This window comes from Grus americana, chromosome 1 (genome assembly GCF_028858705.1).
Source record: "Grus americana isolate bGruAme1 chromosome 1, bGruAme1.mat, whole genome shotgun sequence".
Taxonomy (NCBI): domain Eukaryota; kingdom Metazoa; phylum Chordata; class Aves; order Gruiformes; family Gruidae; genus Grus; species Grus americana.
In genome coordinates, this window is record NC_072852.1 from 120,002,041 (window position 1) to 120,014,379 (window position 12,339).

Sequence of the window (12,339 nt, forward strand, 5' to 3'; positions counted from 1 at the left end):
GTAAGCTGAAGAAAGGTATGCAGCAAAAAATTCTTTCCCACTCCCCTCCCTTTCTCTAGGTTTTTCTGGGATTTTTTTGTGTTTTGTTTTTTCTTGGGGTGGGGTTGGATTTTTTTTTTGGGTGTGTGTGTCTCTTGAAATGCTGTACTTATGATTTTTAGTATTGAGATCTACTGCTGTAGCTGTCAGCATAGTGTATCAGCTGAAGAGAAGGGCATGTGAATAGTAGGGAGGTTGGAAGTCCGTGGGAGGTGGGAACCGGGAAAGGACTGTTTCCTTTTATATCCAGTTCCCAGATGAGCTCAGATTGCAGTTTTCCTTTGGCAGTCACTCACTCCCAGTGACATGGCTAAACAAACTGGCTGGTGCTTGCACATATCTGTAACTACATCTCTGTCTCTCTGACACCAGCTCCGTGTCTTTAAGAAGCTTCCAGAGTTGACAAGCTCCACAAAACACCCCCCTGTTCATGGGGACATCATCTCTAGAAAATGAACCAAGGGTCATTCACTAAAATTCAAATTGAAATACGGCAGAGGAAGTTTGCAGTTCTCTCATCAGCTTGTCTCGCCAGCCTATCACTAAGCCTGACACTCCCAATTTACTATTGACATTTTAGCATTCCTTTTTTTTTTTAAATAAGAAACCTCAGATGCAAGGGAAAAAAAGAAGAGGGGGGTGGAAACTGGAGGTTTGGTAATTTGTAATCTAGCAGTTACTGCTCAAGTAGCTTTATAAATTGCCATATGCTGTGCATTGGCAGTCTTTTCATAGACTCATAGAATCATAGAAGCATAGAATTGTTAAGTTGGAAAAGACCTTTAAGATCATAAAGTCCAACCATTAACCTAGCACTGCCAATTCCATGCCACTAAACCATGTCCCTAAGCGCCACATCTACACGTCTTTTAAATACCTCCAGGGTATCCACTCAACCACTTCCCTGGGCAGCCTGTTCCAATGCTTGACAGCCCTTTGAGTGAAGAAATATTTGCTAACATCCCATTTGAACCTCCCCTGACACAGCTTGAGGCCATTTCCTCTTGTCTTATTCCTTGTTACTTGGGAGAAGAGACCAACACCCACCTGGCTACAACCTCCTTTCAGGTAGTTGTAGAGAGCAATAAGGTCTCCCCTCAGCCACCTTTTCTCCAGGCTAAACACTCCCAGTTGCCTCAGATGCCCCTCATAAGACTTGTTCTCCAGACCCTTCACCAGCTTTGTGGCCCTTCTCTGGACACACTCCAATGTCCTTCTTGTAGTGAGGGGCCCAAAAGTAAACACAGGACTTGAGGTGCGGCCTCACCAGTGCCGAGTACAGGGGGACCATCACTTCCCTACTCCTGCTGGCCACACTGTGTCTCATACAAGCCAGGATGCTGTTGGCCTTCTCGGCCACCTGGGCACACTGCTGGCTCATATTCAGCCAGCTGTCGACCAGCACCCTCAGGTCCTTTTCCACCAGGCAGCTTTCCAGCCACTCTTCCCCAAGCCTGTACCGTTGCATGGGCTTGTTGTGACCCAAGTGCAGGACCCAGTACTGAGCCTTGTTGAACCTCATACAGTTGGCCTCAGCCCATCGATCTAGCTTGTCCAGATCCCTCTGTAGAGCCTTCCTACCCTCAAGCAGACCAACGCTCCCGCACAACTTAGTGTCGTATACAAACTGACTGAGGGTGCACTTGATCCCCTTGTCCAGATCATTGATAAAGGTATTAAAGGGAACTGGCCCCAGCACTGAGCCCTGGGGAACACCGCTTGTGACCAGCCGCGAATTGGATGTAACTCCATTCACCACAACACTTTGGGCCTGGCCATCCAGCCAATTTTTTATCCAGCGAAGCGTATACCTGTCCAAGCCATGAGCAGCCAATTTCTCCAGAAGAATGCTGTGGGAAACGGTGTCAAAGGCTTAGTACTAAAGTCCAGGTGGACAACATCCACAGCCTTTCCCTCATCCACTAAGCAGATCACCTTGTCATAGAAGGAGATCAGGTTGGTCAAGCAGGACCTGCCTTTCATAAACCCATGCTGACTGGGCCTGGTCACCTTGTTGTCCTGTACATGCTGTGTGATAGCACTCAAGATGATCTGCTCCATAACCCTCCCTGGCACCAAGGTCAGACTGACAGGCCTGTAGTTCCCTGGATTGTCCTTCTGACCCTTCTTGTAGACGGGTGTCACATTGGCTAACCTCCAGTCAACTGGGACCTCCCTGGTTAGCCAGGACTGTTGATAAATGATGGGAAGTGGCTTCGTGAGCATTTCTGCCAGGTCCCTCAGTACCCTTGGGTGGATCCCATCCAGCCCCATAGACTTGTGTGTGTCTAAGTGGTGTAGCAGGTCACTAACCATTTCCTCCTAGATTATGGGGGTTTCATTCTTCTCCCTGTCCCTGTCTTCCAGCTCAGGGGGCTGGGTACCCTGAGAAAAACTGGTCTTATTGCTGAAGGCTGAGACAAAGAAGGCATTAAGTACCTCAGCCTTTTCCTCATCCTTTGTCATTATGTTTCCCCTCGCATCCAGTAAAGTATGGAGATTCTCCATAGCCCTCCTTTTGCTGCTGATGTATTTATAGAAACATTTTATTGTCTTCAATGGCAGTAGCCAGGTTAAGTTCTAGCTGGGCTTTGGCCCTTCTAATTGTCTCCCTGCATAACCTCATGACTTTTTGCTCCTGTTTGGTCTCCTGGTTTGGTCTCCTTTGGTTGACCAAAGAAGCGATGTCTCTACCTCCTTTGCCACTCATCCATTTTCTGGGGACATTTGTGACTGTGACTGAAATCCCAGTGCAGACATTCAGTATGTGCGTGTTGGGGCCATCATCACCTTGTGTGCCTCAGGTGCAAACTGTTGCCCCTCCAGCTATAGGAGTAGTTCAGTAGCTGTAGGCTGTAGTTCAGCAAGGCAGTTGTACGAGTGTACTTTGATTAAACACTGACATTCAGAGGTGACTTATGCAATGAAAACTAAGCGTATCATGTCTTTAGCACTAGCTGAACCGAGATCTTCCCTCTGCTATACGCATTCCTTGTATCTCCTCCCAGCTAGCAGCTGTAACTAGCTCCTTTCCTCTTGGACTGCAGTGAAGGGATGCGTATGCCACACTGAACGCTGAGCAATAGGCAAGCTTTATCCAGCCATTTCGAGCTGGTAACATTGCTACTGTGGTTTATTACTGCTAAGAAATATAGCTAATGCCAGTGAACTGTAATAGGTTTTAAGCTTAAGATTAACGCCAGTCTCCGCTGTATGTTAGCAGCCCACAAAAGCTGTTAGTGAGATCCCAGACATATACTGGAAAGAAGGGTATGGCATCTTTGCATGGCAATATGCCTCCATATTTCCTCCTTTCTGGCATGTTGAGTGTATGTATAGCTGTAGCAATCTCGGAAGGCAGCATGTGTTCAGATTACTGATACATAACTGCAATGCCAAGTAAACACAATGTTCAGCTGGAGTAGTTTTCTACATTTACTGATTAAAATGGCTGGAAGATATCCTTTCAATGAACCTTTAATGAGTTTTGGTATATATAAAATAAAACTCACTCATGCAAGGAGCCAGCACAAACCCCAATATATCACTAAAATCCTATTAAAACCAAATTCTGTATCAGCTTTGTACAGTTTTTCCTGAGAAGAATTAATTTAATTTAATTAATTAAATTAATTTAATCCCTGAAGAGGTCAAAATTGTCCTAGTAGTACTGGTGCTCTCTTCAATGTGGCTGATCTCCATCAAATGCATGTTGTTCATTTTGAATTTCAAAATAAGATGGGCCCAGCCTCCTCTGGTGTAAATCAGCAGAGGATCATTAGTAAAGAATGAAAAAATTTTCTATTCTATGTATTACACAGTCACACTACTATTTCAACTGGTTATCATGTTAATAAATAGTTTTTAAAAGTGAATGCAGTGAACCCAGTAACATTCTGGTGCTCTGGATCAGATGCTTGAATGATATAATTCACTGTGGCTTTAAAGCAAATCTGCACTCTGTATTTTTCCCCTCAACAATTCAAAAATTTATTTTAAATAACTTCAGCTTTATTATCTTTCTGCTCCAAACTTAGCTGATATTGAACTATGCATTAAAGCAATCAGAAGTGGAGACACTTATTTATAGTGCTAAAATGTACAAAATGCTTGGCTTGAAGCAAGCAGTAAAAAAATAAAATAATTTTGTTGCTAGCCACAAAGGTGTTCAGAAATGGGTTCTTCAAGGTTCTGTGGTACCATGAACCATAGGAGAAAGGGTTCATGTCTTACACAGAGGAAATCTCCCAAAGTCTTGCTTGGTGCTGCTCATGGTTAGGACACCTCTAAAATCCTTTTATTCCCAGCATTTTTGGTGACATTTTATGAACTTCCCTACCTTCAAATCTATAGGTCTCAGAAAAACTGAGGAAAATGTAGACTATTTGATTTATGTCCTCTAAAATACAGGGTAGGGGGTTGACATGCATGACTATGAATCTAGCCATATATAAACCTGAGATCAAATTTCAAATCAATTTCAAGTCAAATCAGAGGTTAGGGGGTGGTAAATAAGAATAATTATCAGGAATAGATTGTCCATGTAGTGTTAGAACCAGAATCTGCAGCAGCTCTGCCTACCAACATTAATGTTCCTCTTGCTGTAAATTGTTGACTATGTACTGTTTGCTTCCGCCATAGGCAGCTGGTCAACATGAATGATCTGGATTGTGAGGATATAGATGATAATATTTAATTATGCATGAGGTGAAGCTAATATTATCTGTAACTCTTACACTCTAGCTAGATAAAATTTATTTTAAACAGGTTTGGGTTTTTTTCGTATTTTAAAGGACTAGCAGCTAGGGATGGTAGAACTTAAGCTTTGTTGAAAGGGAAAATGACATTGATGAAATAATATCCTGCTCACCACCACTTTCCAGGGAATCTATGCCCAAGTAATCTGAATTCTTCCCATGCCATCAGACACAAGTGAGGGCACAAACAAGCTCCTGCAATCTCATCCATTCTGGGAAAACCTTTGCATGTCCTCTGTGTTCTTACGTCCTGGAAAATTTCCCTCTTTGAGTGCTGTTTGCTGGAGAGATTCTTTTGGCTGCCCAGCTACCTAGTGCCAGCCACAGCAAAGGTTTGCTTCATGGTTTCATACTTCGCATGCGTCCCAAGTGTTTTGCTCTACCTAAACCCTAGTAATTGTAAGCCTTAAGACACAATACATCTTCTGCATAGTTTATTGTTGCTATCATAATGAGAAACATCTTGCCTTTTCCTTATGCAGGCATAATTGCATATAACTTTTTATTTTTCCTCAGCATTCCTTTTTCCCACAACCCTCTCCTAATTTTTGCTTTCAATCCTGGTTCTGTCTGAGCCTCCTGTGTATTAAAAACCTCAAGCTGCAGAAAAATTGTTTATCCAGGTTTAATTCTAAAAGTTATAGTGACAGCCATAACCGAGGGAGCAGAGTCTATAGCTCAGTTTGCATTATCTCCTCAGAGGCACTACGCATCGGGGGCACTAGCTGTTCCAGGAGCCATATCTACTTCAGTGCTTGTGACCAAAGAGACAAGCTGACGCTGAAATTGCAGCTGACAGCGCCTGAGTACACTGGCTTTCAGAACATGTGGTGAAACTCTTAGTACTGGCTCATGCAGATTTTATTAACCATTTATACAAACACTATGCTGCCACTTCCTCCAATGAAGTGTCCCTCAAGCAATCCTTTCTGCAACCTGATGAATGTGTTCTGCAAATAACTGTGCAGCTAAACAGCCATTAAGAAAATGACCTCTGTTTAAAAAGTGAAAATAAGAATATAAATAAGCACCTTCGATATCTGTTGACTGCATGGCTTTTGAACACTTTGGATTAGTGTTTCCATTCAAAGTGATGTACTTTTTTTAGCTCACCATAAACCTCTGTTGTTGTCATAACAATGTACAGCATCTTATGTTTGTTATTTTTTATAAGCAAGCATAGCTGTGTAGATAGATACTTCCTTATTTAAACAAGAAAAAGAAATTTTATCCTTAATCATGAAAATTCATTCTTCTGATGTAATAGGCTATCACTCTACTTCAGCTTTTCAGGTTTATTAGATTATAGAAATACATAATCCATGAATTATTTCTTGTCTCATTGTCTGTCTCAGACTGATTTACGCTAGCCCGGTGTCACTTTAAATTCAGTTGTTCAGATGTCTGACTAGTGGAAGACATGGTTTCAAATCTTATGATGGCTGATATGTAAATATTACCTTGATAGAGCATCTAGCTGTCCTATAGCAAAATACCTTGATACAGCATTCTAGGTACCATCTATACAGGACACTAACTTGCTGCATGGAGTAGCATAACTGGGAGGAGAAGAGAGTCGCATCCGGAACGTGATTGTGCTAGATTGTAATTTAGTTGCCTGTGACCAAAGAGCAGCTTGAGAGAATGTCTACAGATCAGTCCAAACTGTGCACTTCAAATGCTCCAGTACTTGTAGGGCTAAAGTTTGGCCTTGCAGACAAGTTAGATGTATACAAAATGGGGAAGTGCTTTGAATGTTGTTTAGGAGTAGCATCCTTTTAGTAGAGAAGCATAGTGAGTATTACATCCTCAAAGTAAAGGGATAAGTTATAACCTTGAAGCCTGCATCCTAAGTCTATACAGAATTAGCATAAAAGGGAATAAGGGCCATGACTGAATTTTAGGTGGCACAAAAGCTGTGTATAACAGGCTTTATTTGTATGTCATATGTTCTTCACGGTCCAACTAGAACATCATTCTGTAATGTGGGAAATGTTCAAGCACAGGAGTTAAGCTGTACTGGATTTTCATTGAGCTTTCACTCATATTTAAATATGCCTAGCATTAAAGAACAGGGACAGAGAGAAACATGTGGCTCACAGAAAGCTAAATGTCATATTTCATGAGTTCAAAAAGGAGACTGTTACATGTTGAGGAGAATATGTACAGTCTCAGACCTGTGCTGACTTTAGGCAAGATTAGCTTAGGTATCTGTACACCACACTCAGAGATCTGGGAACAGAGTAGGAGGCTTCCTGCTGAGCCTCGTTTCTTAGATGGAGGAATCACTGCTTCCAGGGAGGAAAGAAAGAAGCTGGTGGTGGGGGGTGGGGGAGGGAGGTAATGGCGGTGCTTTGGGTGCTGAGAATCTGTGTCAAATCTCAGCTTCAAAAAGTTTGGGGGCTACTGGAGTAGTGGATCCCACTTGACATCCTTGCATTAGTTCTGCTTGTAATAGCAGTTGCTTTTAGAAAACAATTTTCTTTCTAAAGAAGGAATTCTGTTTTTTCTCTTTCCTAACCAGATCAAAAAGAAACAGCAAGAAGTAGTGGGCTTTTTAGAGGCCAACAAGATTGACTTTCAGCAAATGGACATAGCAGGTGATGAAGACAATAGGAAATGGATGAGAGAGAATGTCCCGGGTGAAAAAAAGCCTCAAAATGGAATTCCCCTCCCTCCACAGATCTTCAATGAGGAGCGGTACTGTGGGGTAAGAAGCTGTTTGGAAATTTAAATACCTCCAGAGAGTCTTCTTTCACAGAAAGTAACTTTTCCATTAGTGGGAAGTGTCAAACAAACTCCTTAAGACAATCTGATATTCACTTTGAAAGAACAATTCTTCAAAAGCATTTTTTAGGCACAGAAAGGCAATGAAACAAGAGATTATTCCTTTTTAAAAGAAAAATACACACGGAGGGAAAACTGACTAGAGAAACTCTGCTTAACAGACTATATGGATTATCCCCTGCAGACCCAGAGCCTATGCAGGACCCAGAGCTGACTACAAGGCGTGGAGTTTGCCGCGTGTGAGGAGCTCTGTGTTTTCCTCTCACATTCTCCTGCCTCCTGCTGTGTGGCTCACTCACACGTTGTCCGGCTGTTGGGTCTCTGCCTGCACTCTCACTTTAGCTCCTGAAGACCACAGGCAGTACCGTCTAGGTGATACTATGGCTTCTTCACACAATATCTCAGGATAACCAAATGTAGACTATGAGGACAGCTCAGCTGCACTTGGGGTAGTAAATGCTTAATTACGTGGTTTGACAATACAGAGCTACTCAAGACTGGTGGGGTTCGTAGCAAGGCTAATCTGCTATCTCTAGCTGTATTACACTTTCCTTCTTGAACTTTCAGTTAGTTTTGCTTGGTGAGTGTTGATACTTTGTCTGACGCAGACTCATCTGGGCTGCTAGGAAGTCAAGCAGATGTCTGAGGCACCAGGGGCTGTGAACAGGAATCTTTCTTTTCCATTATACTATAGAAATAAATAGGAATTATAGTTGACTGGAATAGTTCTAGTATGTGGTTTGAATTATTGAAACTATATTGCTTATTCAATAAATATCCAACTCTTCATAACAGAAATTGTAATGCTCATCAGATGCTTTTATATTTTCATATATGCCTGTAACAGGTTATTTCTCTTGAGAGAGTTTGTTCAAATCAATGATAGATAATACTGTACCAGCATGAATATTAGGATCGTGAATCAAGAGATATCTAAGACAGTTTTTTTCTCATAGTCTGGATGGAAATGCATAGTCTGGAAAGTACTTTGATATGGTCGCTGAAATGAACTTGCAAAGTACTCTGAAACGCAGATGACATAGTGAGCCCAGTTTTAAGTTACTCCACAAATCCAGTGTGAACTACTGCAAAGGTTGTTTTGAGAGAAGGGATTTACATGCCACTAAGTTTTCAGAACTAACTTCAGTGCTCTCAGAGCAAAAGTTGCTAGTATGAATAACAGAGTGCAATTGTTTCCTCACTTTCTCAAAGGAATCTTAAAAGAGAACTTAGTCGGTTAGAGTTCATGTGCATTTCAACATCCAGTCTGCACCAATAAAAAGTATAATTTGATATATCTTACTCTGGATTTTGTGGCAGCCAATGTTGCAATAAATATTTTTGATATTCCTTGGAGAGGTTGTATAGTGAATTAAAGAGTAATTGCCTTACAAAGTGTTGCAGCTGGTCAGCCTTTCCAGTAAATGATAAATATACAGTTTTAACTCCACGTCTGAAGCTATTTCAGGAAGACAAATAATCTACATTTTGAAATAAATTTAAGCTAAGAAAGACTCCTTTGCAAAGACACCTCCATGTGGAAAGGGGTCCAGAAATTGGTTGCAGCTACTGATTTAAAAACTAAATCAAATTTACAATTAGTCTGTCAGTCTCCAGAATTCTAATGTATCCAGCTCTCAAAGTTCATAGCTAATGATCCCAGTGGGTGCATAACAAAGATTAATTTATAGCATCATTATTTCCAAATAAATAAGGTAGGGACATCCATATCAGTACATGAGCTTTACCCTTCTCCTCAGTGGAAGGTGTCTTAAGGGAACTGCACAGTAATTGTGAAGTGGGATTATGTGGGCTGGTTGAGAACATGGCCAGGGCCTGCGAACTGGTGCAAAATTCCTCCAAGTGACATGATGTCTTCTGCAACATGTCTGCATTATATAAAACTGGGGATTTGCATTCTACTTCCCTGCATAACCTGTGTAGGTCCAACAGATCCGTCGTTCTGAAATCTGGAACTGGTTTATGCTGTTTAAGGTTTACGTGATCTATCTTAAGTCTTCCCCTGTGTCCCACTTCCTTTGTCCCCAGCCACTTTATTAAAAATAGGGCTGAGAATTGCAAAGGTCTGTCTGAGTCATGGACTCCAGTCAGTATCTTGAATTCATGAAAGTCCCTTTAAAATATGTTGCTCTTGTTACTACAGTCTTCAAGGGTCTCAGTCTCGTGACATCTAGAAACCTTCAAATTTGTGGCTTGGGTATATGCAGCCAGTTTATACCCATTTCCTAGTATGCCAAAATCACCTTTTAGCTTAAACACCTCTAGTCCAATGTAGTTGTAAATGGGAATCATATCTTCTATTAATCTTCATTTTGCTTTGCTAAACAAGTCAAGTTCTTTACACCTCTTTTTTTTGTAGGACATTTTCTCTTTCTCCTTCCTACTAATTCTTTTCTTTCCTCATTCCCAGGTAGTCCCTTGTTTTTAGGTCAAACTTGTTACATTTCATTTCTGCTCATTCTCCTTTCTGAGATCACTCTTTTCTCTCACTTCCTTTCCTGTCGATTGTCCTGTATGTTTGATTCCCATTCACATGTGTGCATGTATATACACATTAGCAGCACGCTGGCCTGGGAGCACTGGCCTTGGAAGATGAAAATTCAAGATAAAAGGTTTCCTTCCTCACCCTGAGAAAGAGGGATTTGGAGAGAGACATGACAACCTTCAAATATTTTAAGGGCTGCAGTGAAAATGAATTCATTATTAGTCTGAATTAAGTATTGACCCTGCTTAGAGCAGGAGGTTGGGCTAGATCTTCTGAGGTCTCTTCCCACCCAAATAACCCTGTCTTCTAGGATTTTTCATTAAGGGCAAATCGTGCCTAACAAGTTTGGTGGCCTTCTGTGACAGGGTTACAGTGTTGGTGGATAAGGGAAGTGCAACTGATGTCATCTACCTGGACTTGTGCAAAGCATTTGACACTGTCCCACACGACATCCTTGTCTCTGAATTGGTGAGACATAGATTTGACAGATGGACTGCTCGATGGATAAGGAATTGGCTGGATGGTCGCACTCAGAGTTGCGGTCAATGGCTCAGTGTCCAAGTGGAAATCAATGACGAGTGGTGTTCCTCAGGGTATTGGTTGATGAAAAGCTCAACGTGAACTGGCAATGTGCACTTGCAGCCCAGAAAGCCAACCATATCAAAAGAAGTGTGACCGGCAGCAGGTCGAGAGAGGTGATTCTTCCCCTCTATTCCAATCTCGTGAGACCCCACCTGGAGTACTGTGTCCAGCTTTGGCGCCTCCAACATAAGAAGGACATGGAGCTGTTGGAGTGAGTCCAGAGGAGGGACATGAAGTTGATCAGAGGGCTGGAGCACCTCTCCTATGAGGACAGGCTGAGAGAGTTGGGGTTGTTCAGCCTGGAGAAAAGAAGGCTCTGGGGAGACCTTAGAGCAGCCTTCCAGTACTTGAAGGGGGCCTACAAGAAATCTGGAGAGGGACTGTTTACAAAGGCATGGAGTGATAGGACAATGGGTAATGGTTTTAAACTGAAAGAGGGTAGATGTAGATTAGATGTTAGAAAGAAATTCTTTACTGTGAGGGTGGTGAGGCACTGGAACAGGTTGCCCAGGGAGGTTGTGGATGCCCCATCCCTGGAAGCTTTTAAGGCCAGGTTGGATGGGGCTTTGGGCAACCTGGTCTAGTGGAGGGTGTCCCTGCCCATGGCAGGGGGGTTGGAACTAGATGATCTTTGAGGTCCCTTCCAACCCAAACCTTCTATGATTCTATGAATCTATGATTCTATGATTCTGTGTTCTGCTCACACCCACTGGAGGTGGGACAAGATGTAATGAGCAAAAAATACAGCAAGGAAAGTTTAAATCAGACATCAGGAAAAAAAAAGTAGTTTTCAGGAGATTGTCTCATTATCTCATTAAAGGTCATTACCAATGGATTAGAGAAACACCTATCAGGTATAGGGTAGTGGTTCCTGCCTTGGAGAAATGGTTCTTTGAGATCTTTTCCAATCCTCTATTCTGCAGTTCAGTGAAATTTTGGGGGTGGGGGTAAGGAAAGGGGATACCGGGGACAGGTGAGGAGGCTTCCTTTTCCTGCTGGAATAGACTGACATAATAAGCAAGTAAATGCAGTCCTGTTGCTAATCTTCATTTCTGCTGATAGGTAAAAGCATCTGCATCTTCTGGCTGACCCTGAACAGCTGCTTCACTTCCTAACTTGTACTGTAAAATTGAGGTTTCTTATGGATGCATTTATGAAAATATACCAACTGGGAGCAGCTTTTCCACGAGGGCAGAGAAGCTTAAGTCTGTCTTATATATAGTTTGAATCTTATTTTTCTTTCAGATCTTTGGTATTGCCACTTGAAGAAACAGATTAGGAATGGATTCACTTTTATGTGCCTGGCTATTTCAAGTATCCATTCTAATCCATCAGTGTTGGCAATTATGTTCTTATTTGATCTTTTTCTTAATCTGCTTCTTTGCTCATGTCTAGACAGACGTCTGCATCTGTGTCACTTTCTAAATATATTGAGCACTCTGTTGCTCCTGTCTTTGCTTTTGCTTAACAAAAAACCCTAGAAAACTAGGAAAGAAATGGAATTTAAACTACTGGTTTTCTCTGTAAGCTGAAATCTGTGCTTTTCTCTATAAACTGAAATCCATAGAATAAAATAGCCATGTACATATTTTTTAAAGAATCTCTGAATTATTAGGTAAGATTTTTATTAGATGCTTCATATAGCTGCTAACGTCAAATATACAGAAA

The 12,339-nt window shown here is 41.8% G+C and overlaps 1 protein-coding gene across 1 annotated transcript in view; it reads left to right on the forward strand.

Moving 5' to 3' along the window:
• The window catches only part of SH3BGR (SH3 domain binding glutamate rich protein), a 30,596-nt gene that overhangs the window by 620 nt on the left and 17,637 nt on the right, over positions 1 to 12,339 (forward strand). The window contains exon 2 of the mRNA XM_054812786.1: positions 7,321 to 7,506. Within this exon, the coding sequence (XP_054668761.1) occupies positions 7,321 to 7,506 (186 nt within the window). The remainder of the gene's footprint in view (positions 1 to 7,320; positions 7,507 to 12,339) is intronic.